At 36.1% G+C, this 17792-nt stretch overlaps 1 protein-coding gene across 1 annotated transcript in view; it reads left to right on the top strand.

The window, feature by feature from the left end:
- The window catches only part of ASCC3 (activating signal cointegrator 1 complex subunit 3), a 280977-nt gene that overhangs the window by 124346 nt on the left and 138839 nt on the right, over positions 1-17792 (top strand). Inside the window, exon 13 of the mRNA XM_055809674.1 lies at positions 2382-2453. Coding sequence (XP_055665649.1) covers positions 2382-2453 — 72 coding nt within the window. The remainder of the gene's footprint in view (positions 1-2381; positions 2454-17792) is intronic.

Genomic DNA, 17792 nt, shown 5'->3' with positions numbered 1-17792 from the left:
TATGATTTAATTTAATAGAAATCAAAACATTTTAAATCAAAACTTAATTTCATAGCTTAATTGATAATAGCTTTTTTCTCTTGTAAAAATGGACATTGCCTTTCTTACTAGGTTATTTAAGTAGTTTCATTCCATCTCCAGTGCAGGAAAAAAACTTATTTTGCATCTGTAGAGAGCCATTTCAAGTCTATACACGTAAGAATAGTTTACCATATGGTGCTTACCATGATTTGCATATTTTAACCTTCATTAATTGTTTCAAGTGCCTTTACTGTTATCTGCTGTTCCTTTTCTTTAATCTTTTCCTGATACTTGATTTGAATATGTAGTTTGTTTCCACTGTATGGTAAGAAAAAAGGAAAGACTCCATTTCTTCCTACTCACTTTAGAATGCATTTGTGATTTAAAAATCAAAGAAATATACAAATAATCCTATACAATTTGAAATTATTTTAAAAAACAGTAAGTTTCCTAAAAAAACATGAGGATATGAGGAAATAATAGGAGGTAGTAGTTTTTCTGAAATGTGAGTACCTGGCACACCATTTTGATAATACCACAGCCAGGAGTTTTTCTTGTTGCTTTTCAGAAGAATGTTGTTAGAGATTTCATAGACTAAAATACATTTTGCAATCAAGATAATACACTTCATAGCAAATGAAAGTAAAAGTATTAAGCCTCTTTGAAAAAGGATTCTATTCAGGATATTACTAATACTAAAGCTGCCAAATTATTGCCAATATCAACGTCCTTCTGGTCTATATGACAGGAGGAAAGCAATGTAAAAACCCACAGAATCAAAAGCAGTTCTTGCAGAACATGAGCAAATGCTATCAATGCTATGTCTATATCCACAGTGGTGAGTTGCAAGGAGATAGAAGGCTGTTAGTTACTTAAGGTAGACACTTTGCCACAGCTTCCTGACATCCTTCATCTAAAAAAAATTCCCAGAAAATTGGAGCTGATTAGGGATTTGCATAATCACATGCAAACCGTGGGCAAGCTTTCAAAGGCAAGGACAGTGTGGTGTATTTAGAGCTTTCATGGCTAACCTCTATGCTTAATAAAAACTCTGTACATTGAAACTCTTAGAGCATATGGGACCAAGTCTAATGTTTGGCGGCCTCAGTTGGAGGTCTGTTAATGTTGGATATTTTTCTTTATGTGTGCTTATGTTTTGCTTTTTATGTATAGGTGCAAAGACTGCATAAAGTTATGTTTGTTTGCATGTATGTATGTATGTATATATGTCCATATGTGTACCTATGCACTGCTCATGTATGTTTCTCCTTAATGATTTTCACTTATTATTTGAAAAAAATAATTAGTTAAAATGCCCACCTCCCATTTTCAGAATAATTAGACTGGCTATTTGTCTCTTGCATGTATGTCCATATTGTCTCATCTTTTTATTATAATACTGGTATGATTCCAAATATGAATCTTCTTCTTCTCCCCCTAAAGCTATTTTAAAGCTGTGATTTTCAATTTTCAGCTACTCTAGATAACTCTTAACTACTGAATTTCCATTTTTTTGAATTTTTACATGCTTTTTGTCAAAAAAAAATGTGGTCAGAAAACATGAATGCGCAAATGAAGAATGAAGTGATTGTTCGGATTTTGAACTTCATTTAATGATTTTGATTTGTCAGAACCTTAATGCTGAGGTTCATTCAATTAGATGCATGCTATTTATATTGTGATGCATTAAAGAAATAGAAAAAAAAAGATCTTTAAGGTAGCTTGAAGAATACTTTTTATTTCAACTGAACTCTTTAGTTTGGAACCTTACTGAAACATTATATTTATCCATAATGGGAAACTCTGTATATCATATTCCTGCTGTTCCCCATGCATGACCCAACTATGAAAAAAATTTCTGTTCTTTATGGCAACAAAGCTGACAATCATTAATTTTGTGGAGATACATATATATATATATATATGCAATGTAAAAACTTATTGTTATATTACCAAATGGAAAGACTTAGTGAGGTAAAATGGTGCATTAAATGGATAGTTCATCAGTACTGTAGAAGTAAGATTTCTTAATATGAAACAGATAAATCAAAGAACAGAACTGGGTTACGTCTCTTTGATCGTTAAAAAAAATAATAAAAACTTTTAAAATTTGACAAAGCCACATAATAAATTTTCTGTCCACTGCCCGTAGTCATACTTTCTCTTATTTTCATGTTCTGTTTGTGAATTTAAGAATATCAAAATGATATTGTTAGGAATGGGAGTCATTCCTAATATTGTAAATTCAATTGCATAATCACATTTTTGTTTCATGGATCACTGTAAATTGCTTGATATCTATTAGAAAATACATAAATATAAAAGTGCTTTTAATATGAAGTATGATGTTTGTTTTTCAGGTACAGCAGCTGAATCATATGGATGAAGTATGTTATGAAAACGTGCTGAAGCAAATCATGTCTGGACACCAGGTATTTATTTTTTGCTTTTGTTTACATTCAGAACACACATAAAGAAAGCAGTTTTGATCATCAAAACAATGTATTAAGAAATTATTTTTTTTTAATTGTTTTGAGATACATCACTTCAGAGGTCACTTCTAATCTTGAAAACACTTTATGGAAACAGCATGCAAGAAAATCTAAACAGGCTAAATAACGTTAGCTTCTAGCTAAGGTGAAAATTCCTGGTACTTTATTTATCCCTCAAAGTAATTAATGTATATTTATGTCACTTTTTTTAAAAATGGCAAGGCAAAGTAGGTCAGTGCTTTAGAGACTTTATGCTAAGGTACATTTAATGATTAAAAAAAGAAAAAATACAGCACTTAGTTATTATTCTTAGCCTTTCCCAGATCTTTCATGTTCTAGTATCTCATGTTATAGGTGAGTGATGAGAATTACAGAGTGTTCAAGACATGGTGCACAAGGGCTCAGCATCTGTCATTTAAAATATCCTGGGGTTTGTGGTTTTTTCTGTTTAAAGGAAGTAATCCTTCATTGTGCTTTACAGTAGAGGTTTCTGCAGTGAATTTTCAAGTCTGATATTCCCCTCCACTAAGATCATGGGTTTAACTCATGTGCCTGAGTAGTTTCTCATTCTGTTGTTGTTATGTTCCTGAAGCACCCACACACAATGTCTCATTTTTGTTACAAATTTGCACATGCAGCAGTAGTTGTAGCAGATAGGGCACCTGTTGGGAGCAGGAACAAATGCTAGTGCATTATAATCCTCGAAGAGGCATTTCACTAAATAACCTATATAAAAAAGAAGGAAACTCACCCACACAGTCACACTGAGAATTGCACGTTTTCCCTTTTTCACATAAATACAGGTTGTGATGTTTCTGAAAGATGAACAGTTGGTTTATGACTTGCAGGGGAGGGGAAGATACTTCACTAACAGCTTTTTAGTCTTCCTGCTTCCCCTGCTTTAACACCATTCTTACACTTACCTTCTCTTGTATCAGCTACTTGTTGTTACATTCAGAAAACTTTCTTGAAGATAACATGTGGAAATTCTGACATTTTCCTGAGTGAAGACTGTTAACAAAATTTATTGGCAGTACCAAGGGAACTGTAGTTTATTTTCTCCTCGTTGTCAATTATGCACATACCCTACCAAATTTGTAACATTGAGCTATGTTTAGTTTCTTATCTTTCATTTCTTGTTACAGTTTCATATTTTCACTTGCAGTGGATAAACCTACAAGTAGCAGTTTCTTTAAATTGGCATGTCTAAATAAGTAACGTCTTCAATTCTTGTCAGAAGTTGCATGCTGTCCCAGCATATTTATTGCTGCTTTCTTCCCCTCTCTTTTCTTCACACCGAGGAAAAAAACTGTCTACAAACATATATAATACTATTTGGAAAAAATCAAGTACAGTAAGTTGCCTAATTCTAGCAGATATTTTTGTAGCTTTCCTTGAGAACAGTTTTAGTTCCTGTACTAGCAGCTGAATGCATGAGTGTTCTGATTTAAGGCATGAGCTACAGCTGAAAGAGGTCAAGTGCAGAACTGTAGTCTACTTAATGTTACATTTTCAGCAGCAGACACTGTTGCTGATCTCAATTTCTGAAAACTGTATTTCAAACCAACAACCAAATGAGGAGCATATTTCAGACAAAGCAGAAGTGTTGTTTCATTTGCTATATAAATATTGATTTGATTTCAAAACACTTCAGTTAATTTGATTCAATTGATTGTAATTGTTAAGAATTTTCTTTGCTTGAAAAGGTTTGTTCTGCTATGTTGCAGAACTGTCTTAAATACATGTCTAAATACCAACCAGTTACACTGGACTTCCTTTCAGAGTATTTAAAACATATGAGTCTTCATACTTATGAAACAAAAATTCATATCCTGAAATGAGTGATATACAAACACTGGTATACAGTCTTTGACAATGCAGAATCAAGCATATCAGCTCATTGTATAATACAGTTAATTATAGTATGTAGTATTGTGAGACATTAAAAATTAGGGATTTTTCCTTTTAATGAGTATGCTATGACAAATGATCTCTCTAATCATTAAACCAACTGCAGATGTTAAAAAAGGGCAAAAATTTAAAAAGTTCACATAGATACATCTACATTGAAATGCCTGGCCCATAGTGGAAGATGAAGATTACGAGCTAATATGATGAGCATTACACTAGGATGGGTTTCTTTCATGTCTTTTCATAATTTTGAGAATATCCTTTGATCTTCTAAAGTTTAGTAGCTTCCTCTAATTTTCTTAGTTTTTAGAAATCCATTACCTTGTGTCCATGTCCACCGTAGTCTGTTACCATCAAGCTCTGTTAACCTTTCTTAGCTTGTGTTATCCTTGAAACTTGTGTTCAATTACATTCTGTGTGTGCAGAGTTTGTTTGCTTTTTAACAAAGCTGTGGTTATTTTTAAATATACTTCTTAGAAAAATGTATTTGCATCCCAATACTTTAGAAGAAATTTCCACTGCAGTTGTATATCTGTATGGAATACAGGACATGGCTGGAATTTTGTAGCTATTCAGGCAGTAATGTGTGACAGACACAGATCTAATTAGCAGTCCTCCATAGAGCCAAAACCCTACCTGTTCTGTTTTATGCTGAAGTGCAACAAAGAAATACCAGAATTGGAGAAAAATATTTTTGCTCTTATAATGTTCCATGAGTGAATATACACCTTTCTGTGGCCATCAAACTTTCACAGTGTCATCTCTTTTAAGATTTTTTTGCCAGAGTCTTTGGAATGTGTTAATAAGTTAAATCCAACACTGTTTACCTATTGTTCTGTTAACTCATTTTCAAAGAATTCTACCATGCCAGAAACAAATAATTTACTCTTATGGAAGTCATGCTGATGTGTTCCTGTCATATTATAGGTTATAGTGTGATGCTTGACTGATGTGATATGTTCATGTGTTTTAATAGTTGTACATGTGTTTTCATTTTTTAAGACTAAAGGCTGGTAGGAGGTAGTTTTATTCTACAGGCATGTGTTTTGACAGATGGAGAGAAGCTTTTTATGTTGATTTTTCAACAGTCATCCTCTGCAAGACTTCAAGCTCTTCCTGGCTACTGGGAAATTAAGAGTTGGTGATTCAGCCTTTAATTTTGATCCATCTGCTCAAACTAATGAGATATCTCATTTGTAGGCTTCACTTTGAATTACCAAATGCAACTGAAACTATAACATTTGTCTTATAGCACAATTCTTCTCTTGTTTAACTTGAGGAAAGATATAATGATAGATGGCTTGCCCTACTGAGTTTTCTAGGGGGTTTGTTACAGAAAATTTTTATCATGATTGAATGTCCAAGAGGTTTCCAGGTGCTTTTCAAGTCAGTGTGCTTTTTTTGTAGGATTAATAACAATGTGGATCTTCATTAGGAGGTTTCTTTGTCAGATCTTACCTCTTAAAGACTGCTTTAAGTGAGAACCTCTAGGGCTGTTATGTCTGCTTTCCTGGGACTGTCCTTCTGTGCTCGATACTAGCTAGTGAAAATTTGTTTTCCTGTCATTCTTTGAATTTACTCTATTCTGACCTTATCTGAAAAGATGTTAGGTTCTCTTGGACTGATTTGCGCTTTTGGAGCTTTATTTCAACCTCTCAACAAACCAAAGTTTCTTTAAACAAAGGGGGAAAAAAACCCTGAAATTACACTTAATTAATCAGAGAATATGACTTCTTGCTCAGTTGCAGGTAGAGTATTTTTGCCAGCATATATGTGCTGGGATACTGTTCCCTTGAAGGTTGGGTGAAGTCTTGGTCACAGAAAATTATCATTACCTCAAAGTGGTTACAGCTGTATCTTGCTAGGCAATCATTAGCAGTGGGCCACATGCATTGACAGCATTAATTCAGCTACAGAGCTGGAAAAGCTTCTTCACATTATACAGCCTTGTGAGAAGGGCATCTAGTGGCAATGAGTTCTGGGGAGCAGGTAGCACCTTTCTGAGGCAGCCAGCAGAGAACCTGATGAGATCAGCAAAGACAATGACTGAAGACCATACACATAAACGTCATTTTTATAATTGAAATGTTGCATTACTAACCAGTTTAGGACAACACATATCATACTGCCTTTATCTTCACAATGTATGAGGGGGAAAAGCACCCTTGTCATGCTATGCTTTGGGAAGTAACAGTATTTTTAGGAGTTTTAAGAAATAACAATTATTTTAAAGGGGATATTTTTCCTTCTGAAACATGTAAAGTGAAAATTTCCGTATGATGTTAAATTCCTTTATCTAAAAAATATGGAGCTGTTGCTGCTTGCCAGGGTTCAGTTGCTTAAGTTAGTATCCTAGGGAATTAACTTCTTGACTCTGACCATCACTGGTTGTATAGGTTCACATCCATTATATCTTCTTCTGCTGCTGAACTTTAGCTGGTTTATCCCATTACTTTGGTTACTGAGAGATGATCATACGTTTCTGTCATAGTCCCCATCCCATCTTAAATACTTTTGCTGTTAAGAATGTCAGAACCTTACTGTTTGCTAGCTTTACTTTTTCTTTCCTTTTTTTTTTTTCCCCAGGTGGTCTGAACAGTCTCTCTTGATCAAAAAATAAAGAAGTAAAAACCTGAAATTGCATAAAATTTCTTGGGATCTTGTTAATTACTTGCATTATGAACTAGAAGGGGATTTGGTGAAGTTCTTCAAAAGCTTTCAGAGGAAGTACTTCCACAAACTGCACTCATGAAACTCTTGGTTTTGCTATATTCCCCAGACTACTCATCTCTTCTGTTCCTGGAACCTTTTATTTTATTTTATTTTTCTCATAGCTGATTCTCTTTAATATTACTTAAACCTTCAAAATAAGTCCTGTGTTCTCTCTGCCCTTTGTGTTGTTTCAGCAGGTCTCCTGTATTTACTCTCTGCACCTTACTGTCCTGTATGTTTTTTTTCTGACCTTCAGTACTCTGTTACTCTACTTGTCTTCAGCCACAGATACCTAAGTTTCAGTCCTGGTTCCTTACCCAATGTTCTTTGCTCATTTGCTGTTTTGGCTGTTTATTACAGTTTTCAACTTGGAGTGCTTTTGGCATTCTCCTGTCTTCTGAAACCTCTTTTCCTTTTAAGACAATGAATGCCTGTTTTTCCACTGCTTTTGAGAGTGTTGTGTAATTCTGAGATGACATATTGTCTGCTTTCACTTTTCTTCCGCTAGCTCTGGTACTCTGCAACTCCTTGGAAGTTCCTTTTCTCACTGAGCTTGGTGTTTTCAGTTCATAGCAAAAAATGACTGTTCAGTGGAATTTCTCATTGCCCTTGCTGTCAGTGCAGGCACTGAGGGTCAAGGTGTCAGTACGTAAATACTGAGGAGGCTTCACTGCTTTGCAGGGAGTGGTTTCAATACACAAGGAAGAGCTTTTCTGGTGGCCAAAGATGCCAAGTCGTCTGTTGTAAAGACCTGGTTTTTTGAAACGGTAAATAACTCACACAGCCTCACCGCAGCATCCAAAAATGAATGTAGTAGTAGTATTCTTAACTATGTAGCAACAACTCTGGGTAACTCAAGTGAAGCAGGCTTTAGGAACTGTAAACCAGTGAAGATATGGCAATCTTTTTAGAATTAACATGATGAAAATCTTACTACTGGGACTAAAAATGTAGAGAAAAACTACTTAAAATAATGAACAGTCTGATATAAACCATCCATTCTCAATGACGCACTGTGAGTGGTGATTTCAGACTGCCATTTTGTGCTTATTTCAGCTCAGTTTTCTTAAGAATCTTTTGAAGAAAAGTGCTTTTTCAAGTACCTTGTTAGCTTCTGAGCTTTGGCTTTTCTGATTTGAACTAGTTTCTTAGGTTTAGCTGTCTTCTTCTGTATTAATGTTTTGGTTTTGCAGTATTGTCTTAACTGCATCCAATATACCTATGACAAGCTTTATCTTTTAAAATGAAATTTGTATTTTTTTTTAATGTGCAAAGTATATATACTTGTTAATTTTTTAATTAGTGTATGCACTGGGTGGTCAGTGTGCAGTTTTCTAGAGAAAAAGCTTGCTTTATTAATTAGAATTTATGTACTTAATTAAAACGTTCCATAACACTGTTCTGCATTTAGTTCATTAGAATAGAAGTAATACTGAGTTGCTATATACTTTTTACATCTTGACATAATTTCTAAGTATCACCTTGCACAGATTTTTAATACTGTTTCAAATCAGGATTTTTGATGTCACAGATCAGAAACAGATTACACTTGAATTTTATAGTCAAAACTGGTTCTGTGCTATATATTGCACATAAAGCAATCACTTAGTCTGTTCTTTGTTTACAATAATTGACTTGAACTTTGCAGATCTAAGAAGTGTCATCTTGTTTTTCTTACAATGCTATCTTAAACCAAAAAAGAAACACTGAGTAGTTATTTTAAATCTATTATATTAAATTGTCAGAAGTGAATTTGACAGGTATTAATTTCATCTGTAAAAATGATGGATTAAATTTCTTTATTATCAGTCTTCCAGCTATTATTTGGTTGCAGAAGCCATGTGAAGATAGAAGTTTAATAGGCTTAGTTACTGCAACTGTTGACAATGCTTTTATAGCTGTGTCACAAGATAAGATTTAATAAAACAGTATTTTCTTCAGAGGTCTCTCTGGAACTTAGTACCCTGAGAATTAAGCTTGTCCTAGCATTTTTCCTGGGTAAAAGAGTTTACAGCACACTCGGACAAATAACTGAAAAGTTACTGGATTTGTTAAAATGTATTCTTTATCTAGATTGTTTTTTTTCCCTGAATTTCATCTTACAGCCTAAGAGTTTTTCAGTCTGAGTTTTTGTAACACTGCATCTATACAGATTACTTCTACTTCACCACCTGGTGTAGCTTATTTGCATATATAAGTGTATATATTGCTTCTAAATTTATATATGCACACATGTATGTAGGTGTATAAAAATACACAAATGCAGAAAGTGGTCTGGCAGGATAGCTGAATTGTGGCTGATGATTGTAGATGTTGTTTGTGGTTTAGTCCCAGCCAGCAACTAAGCACTACACAGCTGCTTGCTTATTCCCCCTGGTAGGATGGGGGAGAAGAGTAACAGTGAGAAAAATTGTGGGTTGAGATAAAGACATTGTAATAAGGCAAGCAAAGCAAAACAAGGAATTAATTCACCACTTCCCATCAGCAGGCATTCAGCCATCTCCAGAAAAGCAAAGCTCCATCACGTGTAAGTTACTTGTGAAAACACCATCACTTCAAACGTCCCTGCCTTCCTTCTTCCCCCAGCTTATATACTCAGCATGATGTCCCATGGTACGGAATATCCCTTTGGCCAGTTTGGGTCAGCTGTCCTGGCTGTGTCCCCTCCCAATTTCTTGTGCCCCTCCAGCCCTCTGGCTGGTAGGGCCTGAGAAACTGAAAAGTCCTTGACTTACTATAAACATCACCCAGGAACAACTAAAAATATCAATATGTTATCAACATTATTCTAACACCAAATCCAAAACACAGCACTGCACCAGCTACTAAGAGAGAGCGGGGAAAAAAAAAAAAAAACAAACCACCACCACACCACAAAACTTTATCCCAGCTGAAATCAGGACAGTATCCACGCCTTATTCTATACCATTTAGTCATGCCACACTTTCCAGTGCAACATCATTAATCACCACTCCCCTTCCCATCCTTTGATAGTCGACAGATAGCCTCTGTAAAATGTCCACAAATGTCCACTGAGTTAATTTAGTCTCTTACTTTGGGCTTCATCTGTTATGGTGGTCAGTCAGGATTTGAGACATGGTGTGTTGCATGGATTAACTGGGCACAAAAGCCAGCTTGGGTCAAGTCACTGCTGCACTTGCACTGCTTCCTGTAAGAGTTGTCCTCCACTGGTTTGGATGGTTACTGCTATAGTAATTCCTATAACATGCAACTCAAATCTCAGGTTACAACAGTTTAAAGGTATATCCATTACAATCTCCACCTCTGGTCAGAGGATAATAATAATCCTTCGGGCCAGATTATAGGGTTTGACATTGCACTGAACTTCTCCCCATGCTCCTAGCCTGGCTATCAACAAGGGGTTCCTGCTATAGTAATTCCCATAACATGCAACTCAACTGTTATTTCTGTGTTGCTGATTAAGTGAAGACCTTAATTCTTTCCGTAGAATTTCTTTTGCACAATTAGGGCTCATTTGTATGTATGGTTTCTTTAACAAAATCATAGACAAACTAATTCAATGATGGTACACTATTTTTGTTCTGCATCTTCATCATTTATTTATGCACTTCATTTCCACAATAACTGCCTTTTGCAATTTTAAGGATGTGATAGTTAATATAAGCTTAAGCCTGAACAAATGAAACTTTGTATCTTACTTTAATTAAAAATACTGTTTGGATGTGCTGTGTGGAAGATAATGCTACAAAAAATACTATGTAGCAGATATTTCATGTTATTTTCAAATGATACATATCTATTATTTTCCTCTATATCTTTTGGTCAAATCTGTTTGGCTTTAAACGTTTAATAACTTGTCAGCTGCCTACACGAATAGTTGAGGAAATTGCTGGAAATGGATGCCATAGCAAGTTATGTATATAATAACGCATTATTCTTCAATTAGGTGGCCTTCTAAATGTTAGTATGCTTTAAGAATAAGTTAGCCTTATTCTAATTTTTGCATGTATCTTTGTATTTACATAGTAGCTTGTCTCTATATGTGTACTCAGGTGTTCACAATGGATTTATGTTGACCAGAAGCAGCAATTTAGTATTTTTCCGTTAATTATGAATTCACGAGGTGTTCAGTTTATGTCCGTAGTCTTACACAGCCATACAATAAGGTCGGTATTGATATACCACTGTTTAAGGTAACAAGTGCTACTATTTAGAGTTGCAGTTCTTCTGGTATTATGAATGTACAGTAAATCATTGAAACAAAAAATCAGATTTAATTCCTATCATGTCCCACCAAGGAGGAGGGAGGAGTGACTCATATTTGCTGATTCTTTTGGTTAGAATAGGGTATACACAATACCTGAGGTCCGTAGGTGAACAAAAACTTTTATTCCATAATTAGGCTCATTGGTAAATAATTGGGTAGCAGAAATGCTTATCACTTGCCATTATCCCAGAGCCAAGTCCATCAAACCAATCTGCTGGCTGTGTTGCTTGGACAATTCTCTGATCTTACCGGCAATTTCCTTCATCTTTGCATGTGCTTCTTCTGTAGAAGTGGAGGCATTATGGATGGTAATACAGCATTCCCCTTTGGTTAGGTTTAACATTCCACATATCCCATGTTCTTTCAACGATAACACATCTAAAGCTAATCTATTTTGTAAAGTCGTTTTAGATACCTGTTGAATCTGTAAACGCTTCTCTGAAACCATATTGTGTATACACCAATTTGTGTCCCAATGCACGTTATATTCATGTTCAAAATAATCACTTTCAGAGCAGGAATCCCATCATGGTACTAGAGTACAAGGCACAGAAGCAGATACCAGAATTTTTGTTTAGAGATCAATAACAAGTTTGATTCCACAAATTTTCCCAAGTAGAATTGTTCAGGAGTTGATGCAAACCCATGAGTATTTGATCTTTGTCCCATTGTTTCTCCACAGTTGTCTCTCTTTTTACTCAAGAAAAGAGTATTCAGTTATTCCCAATGTGATGGTTTTTTTTCCTGTTAGGTTATGACCTTTTAAACTCATTTTCCAATACTTCTGTAAGATTTAAACTAATCATTGTATATTTGAATCCCTCTGCTGCCAAAGCAGTGAGGGCAACACTTATCCCCTGGTCCATCTGGTTCCAGTTACACCCAAACCTTTGTACAACTGACAAGCCAAACTGGGGGATTCACCCCATGATTCCATTACCACATCTTTCCTTAGTGCAATGCAAAAATATACCTGACAAAATCAAACAAACAATACAAGTAGCAATCCACACTGCAATCAGGAGCCTGGATTCCACAAGTTTGTCCACAGCCTGCTGTCTATGTATGTGTATATATGTATATACAACGCCAAGAATAATTAAAAGGACAGAATACTCCATCGAGTATGGATTCGGTGGTCCTTTCCATGGATGTTGGTGGCTATCCATGCATACAGGTTAAGCAGAGTTTTCAGTCAGGCATACCTGTCCCACAGAGGGTAAGTCCAGCAAAACAAGCTGTCTAGCATAATGGAGTGGTTTTGTTGGATCTTTGTTCTCTCTTTTCTCCTGTAGAAAAGACAAAGGTTTGGGACAAAATGCTATGGATCAGGAGCAGGTTACATAAACATACTCGTTTAACATCTAATATTGATTCCCCAACAGCTGTTAACCTTAGTTGCTGCATCAGATACCTATTGCGCCCATCCAGGGCTGAGAGACCTCAAGGCTCATTTTAGAAGCCCAGTAGTGCATTCCACAATACAATTTGTCTGAGAGGAATATGGAAAACCCACTGTATCCCTTCAGCCCATGCCCACTCCTGGACCACACCAGCAGTGAAGTGGCTGTCATTGTCCAATTGAATTGATTTGGGTTTAGGCAGGCAACTAAACCACAATTTTAAGCCTTTTACTGTGTTATCCCTGTTGCTAGCCATACTGCCTCTGCTTGAGTCAGTCCCAAAATCACCTCAGCACCTCCCAACACATAACATTTTCCCTCTGAGAGTCAGAAGGGACAGATGTAGTCTACCTGGCAGGTGTCCCACAGCCCCTTATTGTCTCTTAAGTGCAGGGGTTGATCCTTGTGGGGGTTGTGCTCTCCCAGTCGAGTATTGCATGAGTTGCATGCTGAGACAATGGTGTTGCACACTTCCCTTGTCACAGACCACCCCTTACTGATTGCTTCCTTAAACAGATCTTTACTTCCAGAATGGTCTTGTTTAACATGTAGCTGTTCTAACAGATGTTCCCATTTTTATTCTTCACCCTCTGTGGCCACCCTTGCCAAGCGGGCCAGTAAGTCTACCTGATTGTTCAAGAGATGAGCTGGATGATCCCCTGTCTGATGTGCAGTGACCCACCCTACTAAAAAAGATTTCTGTTTACCGATATTTAGGATTTCTTCCCATTTTCCTCCAGTAAGAATTTAATGGCAAGGATAAATGATGCTCCAGAAGACATGTTGATGGTTGTCAGTAGTCCAAAAAGTTTGAAAATTCTTGCTCTGTAGTCCTGAAAGAAATGAATCTGTGTGCTTAGTTTAACATAACAGGGAGTATCAACCAATAAACTTCCTTGTTACTGTTAAAACTACTGTAAATTATTCAAAATGTAACGATATAATTACTGTCCACCGAGACCTTATGGCTATCACAGATTTTTTAATAGATGTTACATGAGAATCCAATAGTAATGTCATTCATAGGTTTTAGTTTGAAATATACATTATTACAGGATTCTATAGAAAATAGGCCATTTTGAGAAATCCATAAGGATGGGAATTTAATATTAAGACACTAAGATGCATCAAGGAATTCCTTCTGACTTAATACCTCTGTTCACTTTCCAGAGTATGAGATTTCTCACATATGCAGTGCTGTGATGCTGATAATTTTCTTTGTGGTTACTGAAGAGATGCCTCCAGAATATGTTCAATTTGTATACTCTCATGTATTTAACTGTGAGGTATTTATAGTACTCTTATTTAGGAGAGGATATCTTGAGATACATATAAGGTATGGGTTTATGAGGGACATTCTAATTGCTCTAGCACAGTTTACTATTGTTTACAAACTATTGCATCATTTAAATTCTTCATAACTATTAAGTTTTGTATTAAAAACATTGCTTGTTCTTGAAGGTAGTTCTTCACTTTTCTGATGATGCAGAATTGTTGATTAGGAGCAAAAAAAGCTTCTGTATAAAGGTCTGTGTTTTTAAATCAGTAGTGATAAGAAATAACCTAGAAAACCTGACTGTTCTGTTCTTTAATTGTTTGGTAGGTTGATTTATGTTACTGGATCTTACAAAACCAGAAGATACAGAGATTGACATGGCAATTTTCTTAACCTTTTTACTTAAGTAAAAGGAATGGGAATAGATGCAAAGATTTGTCCACTGTCCTCTATGTATCTTTCCTTCAGTAAAGCTGAATGTGCTTATCACTACTGGCTCCTGGGTTATTTTTTCACATTATGGATGGTATACATATAAGTATAAATAGTAAGAGAGATATGGTAGACATGTTTAAAATATAATTTATGGTAATGTAGAAAGATATTTTATTGTACAAAGTCAAAATAGTTAATGTCAGAACAGGACAAAGGGAAATGCTTGAAACAAATTACTGCATGAACTTGTTTTTCTAAAAAAAGACGCAGTGAAAAGCAGCTTATAATTTTGAATAATAATTGTCGTTCAAGTCCATTGGCATCTGCAAAAATGCAATTCTTAACTGCCTAATGACACATATTTGCATAGTAATAGGCTAGCTATTCTTGCTTAATTTTCTATACAAGAATAGATATTGCTATTTCTATTTCTATCCTGTTAATTAAAATTCAGAATAATTTCTACTACCTGTAGGAGTCAGTAATGTGTTATTTGTTTGTCTTATTGAATAATTTGTCCTCTACTTTAATTTTCATTCTACTTATTTTTCTCTGCATTTTTTCATATATTTGGCTAATGCCAGAAAATTGAAGACAGCATAGATCCCATTATGCTGTTCTGAAACAGGTTTCCTCTAATATCCAGAATCCATATTCAGGCATTGATTCCATAACTGAATATTTTTTATAGACCATCTAATATAATTCAAAATATAATAAAACAAGATCGTAAACACAAGTGCTTGCAATTTTTAAGTAATTAATAATTTAGACCTTCCTAAGGTAAATTAAATCAGACAAACCAATCAGCATATATTAGTGGAAAATGTATGTAACTGTTGTATAGGTATAAGGGAAGAGTCATGAAGTTTCACATGGGCAAATGCCTTTTTTCTCAGAAACATCCTCCCATTAGTGCTGCAGTATACACACTGACTGTTCTTCACTGTAAAGGTTTGATATCGTCAGTCTTTTATTTTAATGCTAGAGGCTTAATGTCAAGCTTACGGGTCCAGAACTGTTTTATCCATAGCATTGAATGGAAATTACACTAAAACCCTATATCTTTCATTTTTACACAGTGGTAGAAGACACCATGTCATGTTTTATATGAGCATAACTGAGTGCCTCTGTGAAATGCCTGTGCATTACAACATGCAACATATGGAACAAAAAAGAGAAATTAGCAGTCTGCGTCCAGATCCTGAGTTAAGATTATATTGAGAATCAGAGATGTGATGTGATAGCTCACATGACTGAGTGCTGCAATGGGTGGAAACAAGCTCTTGAGCAAGGTCAGGCCAGGATGGCAAGAAACTTGTTAGCATTTGAGAGCACAGCAGGGATACCTGGAGCTCTGCCTAGGGATGGATGAGCTTAGGAGGAGGATTAGCCAGCAGACAGACATGAGCAACATTGTTGTAGGAGTTTGCTACACCACTGATCGGGAATAAAGTAAATGAGGCCTTCTTCAGACAACTAGAAGAAGCCTCATGTTGACTGTCCATGGTCTTCCTGGGGGACTTCCACCCCAATATCTGCTGGAGGGACAATACAGCAAGGCAAAAGCAATCCAGGAGGCTTCTGGAGTGCATTGAGGTCAACTTCTTAGCACAGATGATTGAGGAGCTGATGAGATTTGATGCTGTGCTGGACCTTGTACTTGCAGAAAGGGAAGGAGAGGTTGGGGATATGAATGCTGGGAGAAACCTTGTCAGGTGACAATGAGATGGTGGAATTCGGGATTCTGATGGAAGGAACAAGGCAAAAAGCTAGACCACAGCCCTGGGTTTCAGGAGAGCACTTTGGCCTCTTCAGGGATCTGCTTGGAGGAATTGTATGGCAGGTGGTCCAGGAGAGGTGGTTGATTTTCAGGGATCACATCTCCCAAGCTCATGAACGGTACATCCTGATGTGCAGGAAATCAAGCAAAGCTGGCCTAAGGCCAGCATGGATGAGCAAGAAACTTCTGACAAAGCTCAAACATGAAAAGGAAGCATACAGGAGGGTAAAGCAGGAACAGGAGGCTCAGGAGGAGTATAAAGGCACTGTCCAAGTGTGCAGAAGTAGGATTAGGAAAAACCAAAGCCCACCCAGAGATGAATCTGGCAAGGAGTGTGAAGGGCAACAAGAAGGGCTTCCATAGTATAGCAGCAGCAAGAAGACAAGGGAAAATGCTGAGTGTGGCAGGAAACCTGGTGACAAAGGACATGTAGAAGATTGAGCTACTCGGTCTCCACCTTGGTCTTTGCTGATAAGATTTGCCTACAGGAATCCTGAGATATACCAAAGGATATCCCTGAGACAAATGGGAAAGATCAGAGCTAAGATTTATCCTTTTACTTACCCTTACATAAATCCATGCATCCTGATTGGACACCCACGCATGCTGAAGGAGCTGGCCGATATTGCAGAACCACTTATGATAATCCTTGAAAGATCATAGTGATCACAGGAGGTTCCTGAGAACTGAAAGAGAGCACATCATCCCCGTCTTCAAAAAGGGCAAAAAATTCAGCTGAGGTTATAATGTTTAAATGAAGGGGGAAAGAAGTCACAAGATGAGGAAGAAAATGTATCAACTTCTAGTTAAAGAAAGTTCCTTGGTTACCCCAGGCTAAAATGTCTTGTTAGATATAATCTTAGAAAGTCAATGTAATAACTTACTGTAGTAGGCCATTTTTTTTTGTGGTGGAACCTACCTTTCATGAGGGATTCTGTGCACCTTTTAAATCATCTCCTGACACCTAGAAGTCAGTGAGCCAGTAAGTTTTCAGAATGCCTATAAATTATACAGAAATAAGAAAAAAGCATGTTAAAAAACATACATATGTATTGTTGGAACTAATTGGTACTGTTACAAAAGTATTTCTTTTCCATCAAAGACAAAAGTTGTTACATACTTACAACACCTACAGAATTTTTCTTTAAATGGTAATCGTTTCACAGGTTCTGTGTTTAAGTCTTGTTAAGTGGGAAGATTTTTTGCTAGACACCCTACAACAAAGATAGAGGAAAGACAAGGAAAAAGGAAGAAAACAAAATCAGGAGGAACTAAGTTTATACCGAGAATTACAACAGAGCTGTAACAATAAAGATTGTAACAAGTCAGAGAAGAAACAGCAGAAGGTGTATCAAGAAGGAAACTCTTTAAGAGAAATGAGGAACAAGAAAGATGGTAGTGTTTCAGAATGTGTACAATAGTGAAGCCTGTTTTATGGATAGATTTAGAACACAAAAGGCTAAATGAAGGAAGGGCAGATAGGAAGAAAATCAAGAAAGAAGTTCCAATA

This window comes from Falco peregrinus, chromosome 7 (genome assembly GCF_023634155.1).
Source record: "Falco peregrinus isolate bFalPer1 chromosome 7, bFalPer1.pri, whole genome shotgun sequence".
In the NCBI taxonomy this organism is placed as follows: domain Eukaryota; kingdom Metazoa; phylum Chordata; class Aves; order Falconiformes; family Falconidae; genus Falco; species Falco peregrinus.
Note: the sequence above shows the minus strand (reverse complement) of the source record. Positions and strands in the feature narration are given on the sequence as shown.